This window comes from Cetorhinus maximus, unplaced genomic scaffold (genome assembly GCF_964194155.1).
Source record: "Cetorhinus maximus unplaced genomic scaffold, sCetMax3.hap1.1 HAP1_SCAFFOLD_4269, whole genome shotgun sequence".
NCBI lineage: Eukaryota > Metazoa > Chordata > Chondrichthyes > Lamniformes > Cetorhinidae > Cetorhinus > Cetorhinus maximus.
The window spans coordinates 1-10,000 of record NW_027600173.1 but is presented as its reverse complement, the minus strand read 5'-3'; the positions used below and the strand labels follow the sequence as shown (position 1 = coordinate 10,000).

Sequence of the window (10,000 nt, the reverse complement as noted above, 5' to 3'; positions counted from 1 at the left end):
CTCCAGCCTATTACACAGGAACAGGAGGAGGCCATTCAGCCCCCTCCTCGAGCCTGCTCCACAGGAACAGGAGGAGGCCATTCAGCCCCTCCTCCTCGAGCCTGTTACACAGGAACAGGAGGAGGCCATTCAGCCCCCTCCTCCTCGAGCCTGTTACTCATGAACAGGAGGAGGCCATTCAGCCCCTCTCCTCGAGCCTGTTACACAGGAACAGGAGGAGGCCATTCAGCCCCTCCTCCTCGAGCCTGTTACACAGGAACAGGAGGAGGCCATTCAGCCCCTCTCCTCGAGCCTGTTGCACAGGAACAGGAGGAGGCCCCATTCAGCCCTCGAGCCTGTTACACAGGAACAGGAGGAGGCCATTCAGCCCCTCGAGCCTGTTACACAGGAACAGGAGGCGGCCATTCAGCCCCTCTCCTCGAGCCTGTTACACAGGAACAGGAGGAGGCCCCATTCAGCCCTCGAGACTGTTACACAGGAACAGGAGGCGGCCATTCAGCCCCTCTCCTCGAGCCTGTTACACAGGAACAGGAGGAGGCCCCCTTCAGCCCTCGAGCCTGTTACACAGGAACAGGAGGAGGCCATTCAGCCCCCTCCTCCTCAAGCCTGTTACTCATGAACAGGAGGAGGCCATTCAGCCCCTCTCCTCGAGCCTGTTACACAGGAACAGGAGGCGGCCATTCAGCCCCTCTCCTCGAGCCTGTTACACAGGAACAGGAGGAGGCCCCCTTCAGCCCTCGAGCCTGTTACACAGGAACAGGAGGAGGCCATTCAGCCCTCGAGCCTGCTCCGCCATTCAGTCAGGCCACGGCTGATATAATCGCGGCTCCTCACCCTCCACTCCCTCGTCGATCAAAAAGTCTGTCTAACTCGGCCTGGGATCGGGTCAGTGACCCGGCCTCCACCGCTCTCCGGGGAGTGAGATTGCTCCACAGACGGACAACCCTCCGAGAGAGGGAATCCTTCCTCGTCTCCGTCGGGAGACCCCTCATTTTCAAATTGTGTCTCCGCCCCCCCCCTCGTTCTAGAATCCCCCACGAACAAAGTATTCTGGGTGCCACCTCGCCAACGCCCTGCGCAGCTGCAGCAAAGCTTCCCACACTTTTATACTCCACCTCCCCCCTTGGCAGTGAAGGCCAACAGTCCATTTGCCATCCTAATCGCCCGGTGCACCTGCGCGCTCACTTTCTCCGTTGATCGTGCACCAGGACGCCTCGGTATCCTGCCCGCAGCCTCGGTATCCTCCCCGCAGCCTCGGTATCCTCCCCGCAGCCTCGGTATCCTCCCCGCAGCCTCGCTATCCCTCCCCGCAGCCTCCGTATCCCTCCCCGCAGCCTCCGTATCCCTCCCCGCAGCCTCCGTATCCCTCCCCGCAGCCTCGCTATCCTCCCCGCAGCCCCGCTATCCTCCCCGCAGCCCCCTCGCTATCCCTCCCCGCAGCCCCCTCGCTATCCCTCCCCGCAGCCCCCTCGCTATCCCTCCCCGCAGCCTCGCTATCCTCCCCACAGCCTCGCTATCCCTCCCCGCAGCCTCGCTACCCCTCCCCGCAGCCTCGCTATCCTCCCCGCAGCCTCGCTATCCCTCCCCGCAGCCTCGCTATCCCTCCCCGCAGGCCCGGTACCCTCCCCGCAGCCTCGCTATCCCTCCCCGCAGCCTCGCTATCCCTCCCCGCAGCCTCGCTATCCTCCCCGCAGCCTCGCTATCCCTCCCCGCAGCCTCGCTATCCTCCCCGCAGCCTCGGTATCCTCCCCGCAGCCTCGCTATCCTCCCCGCAGCCTCGGTATCCTCCCCGCAGCCTCGCTATCCTCCCCGCGGCCTCGCTATCCTCCCCGCGGCCTCACTATCCTCCCCGCAGCCACGGTTCCCTCCCCGCGGCCTCACTATCCTCCCCGCGGCCTCGCTATCCTCCCCGCAGCCTCGCTATCCCTCCCCGCAGCCTCGCTATCCTCCCCGCAGCCTCGGTATCCTCCCCGCAGCCTCGCTATCCTCCCCGCGGCCTCGCTATCCTCCCCGCGGCCTCACTATCCTCCCCGCAGCCTCGGTTCCCTCCCCGCAGCTTGCTTTCCCAGCTGCCTCGATGTCACTCTGCAAGCCGGGCTCCGATACGCCCGGTCCCATCGCCCAGGTCGCGGGCAGAGATGTTCAACAGCCGGGGGCCAGCCAGACCCACAAAGGGACCATTCATCCTGACCGCTTCCCGTCACTGAGCCAATCCCCTACCCATGCTTACGTGTCACACCCCCAAAACCGGCCTCCAGGAGCTCTTATCCTGCACAGCAACCTTTCTCCAATGCCCTCTGCAGCAGACGGGCTGGACTCTGGGGCCTGGCACTTCAGGGAGGCTGTTGAGCACCTTGCCGGGGGGGGGGGGTGTGGGGTGGGGAGGGTTGCGGAGAAGGTTTAACCAGAAGGGTCCCAGGGATGGGGAGGGGGCAGAGTGGACAGAGACCATAGAACCATAGAACACCACAGCACAGAAAACAGGCCATTCGGCCCTTCTAGTCTGTGCCAAAATATTATTCCGCTAGTCCCACTGACCTGCACCCAGTCCATAACCCTCCATACTCTCCCATCCATGTATCTATCCAAATTATTCTTCAAACTTAAGAGTGAGCCCACATTTACCACGTCAGATGGTAGCTCGTTCCACACTCTCACCACTCTCTGAGTGAAGAAGTTCCCCCTAAACCTTTCTCCTTTCACCCTAAAGCCATGTCCTCTGGTGTTTATCTCTCCTAATCTAAGTGGGAAGAGCCTATTCGCGTTTACTCTGTCTATACCCCTCACAATTTTGTAAACTTCTATCAAATCTCCCCTCATCCTTCTACGCTCCAAGGAATACAGTCCTAACCTGTTTAATCTTTCCCTGTAACTCAACTCCTGAAGACCCGGCAACATCCTAGTAAATCTTCTCTGCAACTCTCTCAATCTTACTGATATCCTTCCTGTAGTTAGGCGACCAGAACTGCACACCATACTCCAAAGTTGGCCTCACCAATGTCTTATACAACCTCAACCATAACATCCCGACTCCTATACTCAATACTTTGATTTATGAAGGCCAGTATGCCAAAAGCTTTCTTTACAACCCTGTCTACCTGTGACGCCACTTTCAGGGAATGATGTATCTGAACTCCCAGATCCCTTTGATCCTCCGCACTCCTCAGTGCCCTACCATTTACTGTGTATGTCCTACCTTGGTCTGACCTTCCAAAATGCAACACCTCACACTTTTCCGCATTAAATTCCATCTGCCATTTTCTGGACCATTTTTCCAGTTGGTCCAGATCTCTCTGCAAGCTTTGAAAGCCTTCCTCGCTGTCCACAACGCCTCCAATCTTAGTGTCATCAGCAAACTCGCTGATCCAATTTACCACATTATCATCCAGATCATTGATACAGACAACAAACAGCAATGGTCCCAGCACAGATCCCTGAGGCACCACTAGTCACAGACCTCCAGTCTGAGAAGCAATCGTCCACTACCACTCTCTGTCTTCTCCCACACAGCCAATTCCCAATCCAGTTTACAACCTCAAAGTTCGGAATGGGGAAGGGGTTGGGGTGACCGACGGAGCCTTCACCCCCACCCCGGGCACTCACCGTTCTTCATCTCCTTCAGCAGCTCATCCTCGATCTGCAGCAGGAAGTTATAGGTGTCCTGCATCTCCTGGGGTGGGTCGACCATCAGGGTGCGCACGATGTTGGAGCAGTACGACTTGTAGCGGATCCCCATCGCGCACGTGATGGCCCCAAAGTGCATGTGGTTCTTGTCACTGTGAGGAGGCAAATGGGCAGCGTTAAACAGTCCGACAGCACCGTCCCCATCAAACACTCCCAGGACAGGGTTAGATACAGAGCAAAGCTCCCTCTACACCGTCCCCATCAAACACTCCCAGGACAGGTACAGCACGGGGTTAGGTACAGAGTAAAGCTCCCTCTACATCGTCCCCATCAAACACTCCCAGGACAGGTACAGCACGGGGTTAGGTACAGAGTAAAGCTCCCTCTACACCGTCCCCATCAAACACTCCCAGGACAGGGTTAGATACAGAGTAAAGCTCCCTCTACACCGTCCCCATCAAACACTCCCAGGACAGGTACAGCACGGGGTTAGACACAGAGTAAAGCTCCCTCTACACCGCCCTGTCGAACACCACCCACACCCCCGCCACCCCGCAGGCTGGTACCTGACCACGCTGAACTTGAGGTTGTAGTTGCCTCCGCTCTGGATGATGGGCGGGTAGCACATCTCCACCGTGGATGGGTCTGCTCCAGCCAAGTACTTTTTCTCCTCGATCGCCTTCTCCACTGACTCCGCGAGCTTACTGTGCCGTACTTTCTGTCGCGACAAGGAGAGAGAGAGCGGTTAAAACCCAGACAGCAGCAGCAGCAGCCGCCGCCATCTTATAACAGGCGGTCGCAGCAGTTGAGCGGTCGCTGCCGTCAGCCAATAGGCTGCTGGTGGGGGCGGACCTTCCGGACTGGACTCGCCGCTGGCAGCTTAACTCCCTAACAAAGTCGATTTGCACAGCAAGCAGGGCCTGTTGGAACAGAGCACTTCATCTAACAGTCTACAGAGTCTGGTTTAAAAATCTGCAGCAGTCTACCGTCTCGTTAAAAAGTCTGCAAACAGTCTGCAGAGTCTAGTTACAAACACTGCAGCCAACAGTCTACAGAGTCTAGTTCCAAACAATGCAACCAACAGTCTGCAGAGTCTAGTTACAAAAACTGCAGCCAACAGTCTACAGAGTCTAGTTACAAAAACTGCAGCCAACGGTCTATGGAGTCTAGTTCCAAACAATGCAGCAAACAGTCTACAGAGTCTAGTTCCAAACAATGCAGCAAACAGTCTACAGAGTCTAGTTCCAAACAATGCAGCCAACAGTCTACAGAGTCTAGTTCCAAATAATGCAGCCAACAGTCTGCAGAGTCTAGTTCCAAATAATGCAGCCAACAGTCTGCAGAGTCTAGTTCCAAATAATGCAGCCAACAGTCTGCATAGTCTAGTTCCAAATAATGCAGCCAACAGTCTACAGAGTCTAGTTCCAAATAATGCAGCCAACAGTCTGCAGAGTCTAGTTCCAAATAATGCAGCAAACAGTCTGCAGAGTCTAGTTCCAAACAATGCAGCCAACAGTCTACAGAGTCTAGTTCCAAATAATGCAGCCAACAGTCTGCAGAGTCTAGTTCCAAATAATGCAGCAAACAGTCTGCAGAGTCTAGTTACAAAAACTGCAGCCAACAGTCTACAGAGTCTAGTTCCAAACAATGCAGCCAACAGTCTGCAGAGTCTAGTTCCAAACAATGCAGCCAACAGTCTACAGTGTGAACGGCATGACACCAGGAAGTCCTGAGGAACAAAGGGACCTTGGCGTGTGTGTGTCCATAGATCTCTGAAGGCGGAGGGGCATGTTAGTGGGGTGGTAAAAAAGGCATATGGGACACTTGCCTTTATCAATTGAGGCATAGATTACAAAAGTAGGAAGGTGATGTTGGGAGTTGTATAGATCCTTGGTGAGGCCACAGCTGGAGTACTGTGTGCAGTTCTGGTCGCCACATTATAGGAAGGATGTGATGGCACTGGAGGGGGTGCAGAGGAGATTCACCAGGATGTTGCCTGGGGATGAAACATTTAAGTGATGAAGAGAGGTTGGGATAGACTTGGGTTGTTTTCGTTGGAGCAGAGAAGACTGAGGGGTGACCTGATCGAGGTGTACAAGATTATGAGGGGCATGGACAGGGTGGATAGGGAGCAGCTGTTCCCCTTAGTTGAAGGGTCAGTCACGAGAGGGGGCATAAGTTCAAGGTGAGGGGCAGGAGGTTTTGGGGGGGGGGGGGAACTTTTTTACCCAGAGGGTGGTGAGGGTCTAGAATGCACTACCTGGGAGGGTGGTGGAGGCGGGTTAGCCTCACATCCTTTAAAAAGTACCTGGAAGAGCACTTGGCACGTCATAACATTCAAGGCTATGGGGCCAAGTGCTGGTCAATGGGATTAGGTAGGCAGGTCAGGTGTTTCTCACGTGTCGGTGCAGGCTCGATGGGCCGAAGGGCCTCTTCTGCACCGTGTGGTTCTGAGTCTAGTGACAAAGCCTTTGGCAAACAGTCTAGACAGGGTCCAATTACAAACAATGCAAATAGTCTACAGGGTTTAGTGACCAAGACTGCAGCGGTCCACAGAGTCTAGTTATTAACACTGCAGCAAACAGTCTACAGAGTCTAATTACAAAGACTGATCGTGGCTGATCTGTGACCTAACTCCATGATCTCTACGCCTTGGCTCTGTACTTGTAAAACCGCTCGTTAATAAAAAAAAAATCTCTCCATCTCAGGTTTAAAACGAATTGATCCAGCATCAACTGCCGTTTGCAAAGAGACTTCCAACTCCACCTCGGCAGCTATTAAACTCAATTTCACTCCCCTCTCTGCTCTTCGTACCTGGTGTGTTTTTTTCCCCCCCTCATTATTTATCTGGTTTCCGATTTGAAATTTATTGAACCCGTTCAAGGCATCGCTTTCCGGGTCGTGACTTGCCGTGTTTAAGAGACAAAATAGACACGTTCTCTTCCAGGTTGTCGTTCGGGCGCGCTCCCCGCCAAGGACACCGAGTCCGTCCGAGGGAGCGCGGCTCAGAACGGCATCCGCCAACTCCATGTGTGGCCTAACCAGGGCACTGGCTAGCCAAAGCCTGACTTCCAGCCCCTTGAATTCTAGCCTCCCCCCACCCCCTCCCCCGGACAGAAAAGACACGGTTCCCTTACCTCGTCAGCGTCCACGATCTCCATCACGCGCTCCTTGAAGAACTTGTTGAAGACCTCGGAGGTGATGGTGGCGGCTTTCTTCATGGCATTCAATTCCCCGTCCTCCTTCACCGCCAGGGTGTAGGCGACTGTCGCGCTCATGTCCACCTGGGAATGCCGCAGGGTTAGATACAGGGTAAAATCTCCCTCTGCACCGTCCCCCATCAAACACTCCCAGGACAGGTACAGCACGGGGTTAGATACAGAGTAAAGCTCCCTCTACACTGTCCCCATCAAACACTCCCAGGACAGGTACAGCACGGGGTTAGATACAGAGTAAAGCTCCCTCTACACCGTTCCCATCAAACACTCCCAGGACAGGTACAGCACGGGGTTAGATACAGAGTAAAGCTCCCTCTACACTGTCCCCATCAAACACTCCCAGGACAGGTACAGCACGGGGTTAGATACAGAGTAAATCCCCCTCTACACTGTCCCCATCAAACACTCCCAGGACAGGTACAGCATGGGGTTAGACACAGAGTAAAGCTCCCTCTACACCGTTCCCATCAAACACTCCCAGGACAGGTACAGCACGGGGTTAGATACAGAGTAAAGCTCCCTCTACACTGTCCCCATCAAACACTCCCAGGACAGATACAGCACGGGGTTAGATACAGAGTAAAGCTCCCTCTACACCGTCCCCATCAAACACTCCCAGGACAGGTACAGCACGGGGTTAGATACAGAGTAAAGCTCCCTCTACACTGTCCCCATCAAACACTCCCAGGACAGGTACAGCACGGGGTTAGATACAGAGTAAAGCTCCCTGTACTGTACCTTCTCCAGCCCCTCCTTATTCAGGCAGTCGTTCCAGGACTTCATGAACTCTCCGGGGAACTTGTCCTTCCCGAAAACTCCGATGGCCTTCCCGTTTTTACTGTCCTTGATGGCTTCGATCATCTTGTCGAAATTGGTCTTGTTACTCTCGTTCTGGAAGGGGAGGGGTGTCAGGTCAGGCAAACAGTCAGCGATCTCCCTCCCCTCTGCCAGCCCCACTCTCTCTCCCCCAAACCCATCACCCCCCCCTCCACCCCCCCAAGGAGGGAGACTGCAGCCAGCAGCAGGGCCGTCGCTGGTGAACCTCACATAGAAACATTCTCTCCTCATGTCCTTCTTCCCCCTTCCAACTCCCTCCGGTTCTCTAGCCGATTCTCTTCAGTCTGTCCCCCCTCTGGTCACCGGCCTCCGGCCACTGGACACGGCTTCTCCATGTTTACTCCGTCCAAACCCCTCGCCACTCCGAGCGCCTCCATTCGATCTCCCTCCCACCCACCCCTCCCTTCACCTCCTCCGCTCCGAGGAGAACGATCCCAGTTCCTCGCACATGACCCGAAGACCACCCCCCCCCACCCCTCATCCCGGGATCGGTTCTGGCCGATCCCCTCGGCACCCTCGCCAAGGCCCCACGCATCGTTCCCGCAGCGTTTCCCATCGGGGTTGAGAGAGGTGATCTCCTGGCTGGGTCTCTCTCTCCCCCTCACAGCTTCCCCGTCCCTCTCTCCCCGCACCCTCGTCTCTCTCTCTCTCTCTCTCCGCACTCGTGTCTCTCCCTCTCCACGCACCCCCATCTCTCCCGCTCTCTCTCTCTCCACACTCGTGTCTCTCTCTCTCTCGCCGCACCCCCGTCTCTCTCTCTCGCCGCACCCCCGTCTCTCTCTCTCGCCGCACCCCCGTCTCTCTCTCTCGCCGCACTCCCGTCTCTCTCGCCGCACCCCCGTCTCTCTCTCGCCGCACCCCCGTCTCTCTCTCTCTCGCCGCACCCCCGTCTCTCTCTCGCCGCACCCCCGTCTCTCTCTCTCGCCGCACCCCGTCTCTCTCTCTCTCCGCACTCCCGTCTCTCTCTCCGCACTCCCGTCTCTCTCTCTCTCCGCACTCCCGTCTCTCTCTCCGCACTCCCGTCTCTCTCTCTCCGCACCCCCGTCTCTCTCTCGCCGCACCCCCGTCTCTCTCTCTCTCGCCGCACCCCCGTCTCTCTCTCGCCGCACCCCCGTCTCTCTCTCTCTCGCCGCACCCCCCGTCTCTCTCTCGCCGCACCCCCGTCTCTCTCTCGCCCCGCACCCCCGTCTCTCTCTCTCGCTGCACCCCCGTCTCTCTCTCTCTCGCCGCACCCCGTCTCTCTCTCTCTCCGCACCCCCGTCTCTCTCTCGCCGCACCCCCGTCTCTCTCTCTCTGCCGCACCCCCGTCTCTCTCTTGCCGCATCCCCGTCTCTCTCTCGCCGCACCCCCGTCTCTCTCTCGCCGCACCCCCGTCTCTCTCTCTCTCGCCGCACCCCCGTCTCTCTCTCTCTCGCCGCACCCCCGTCTCTCTCTCTCTCCGCACCCCCGTCTCTCTCTCTCGCCGCACCCCCGTCTCTCTCTCTCGCCGCACCCCGTCTCTCTCTCGCCGCACCCCGTCTCTCTCTCGCCGCACCCCCGTCTCTCTCTAGCCGCACCCCCGTCTCTCTCTCGCCGCACCCCCGTCTCTCTCTCGCCGCAACCCCGTCTCTCTCTCGCCGCACCCCGTCTCTCTCTCGCCGCACCCCCGTCTCTCTCTCGCCGCACCCCCGTCTCTCTCTCGCCGCACCCCCGTCTCTCTCTCGCCGCACCCCCGTCTCTCTCTCGCCGCACCCCCGTCTCTCTCTCGCCGCACCCCCGTCTCTCTCGCCGCACCCCCGTCTCTCTCTCGCCGCACCCCCGTCTCTCTCTAGCCGCACCCCCGTCTCTCTCTCCGCACTCCCGTCTCTCTCGCCGCACTCCCGTCTCTCTCGCCGCACTCCCGTCTCTCTCGCCGCACTCCCGTCTCTCTCGCCGCACTCCCGTCTCTCTCGCCGCTCTCCCGTCTCTCTCTCGCCGCACCCCCGTCTCTCTCTCTCGCTGCACCCCGTCTCTCTCTCGCCGCACTCCCGTCTCTCTCTTGCCGCAGCCCCGTCTCTCTCTCCCCGCACCCCCGTCTCTCTCTCTCTCTCCCCACACCCCCGTCCCTCTCTCCCCGCACCCCCGTCTCTCTCTCTCTCCCCGCACCCCCGTCTCACTCTCCGCCGCACCCCCGTCTCTCTCTCTCTCTCCTCCCGCACCCCCGTCTCTCTCTCTCTTCCCCCTCACCCCCGTCTCTCTCTCGCCGCACCCCCATCTCTCTCTCTCTCCCCGCACCCCTGTCTCTCTCTCTCGTCGCACCCCCGTCCCTCTCTCTCTCGCCCTCACCGCACCCCAGCTGGCTC

At 57.8% G+C, this 10,000-nt stretch overlaps 1 protein-coding gene across 1 annotated transcript in view; it reads right to left on the bottom strand.

Annotated features, from left to right (window-relative positions):
* LOC144678431 (FACT complex subunit SPT16-like) overlaps positions 1–7,733 on the bottom strand; it is a gene marked incomplete at both ends in the record, with an annotated part of 15,209 nt that extends 7,476 nt beyond the window's left edge. Inside the window, 4 exons of the mRNA XM_078538215.1 lie at positions 3,604–3,776; positions 4,191–4,342; positions 6,762–6,908; positions 7,581–7,733. Of these exons, the coding sequence (XP_078394341.1) occupies positions 3,604–3,776; positions 4,191–4,342; positions 6,762–6,908; positions 7,581–7,733 (625 nt within the window). The remainder of the gene's footprint in view (positions 1–3,603; positions 3,777–4,190; positions 4,343–6,761; positions 6,909–7,580) is intronic.
* Positions 7,734–10,000: the final 2,267 nt, after the last annotated feature.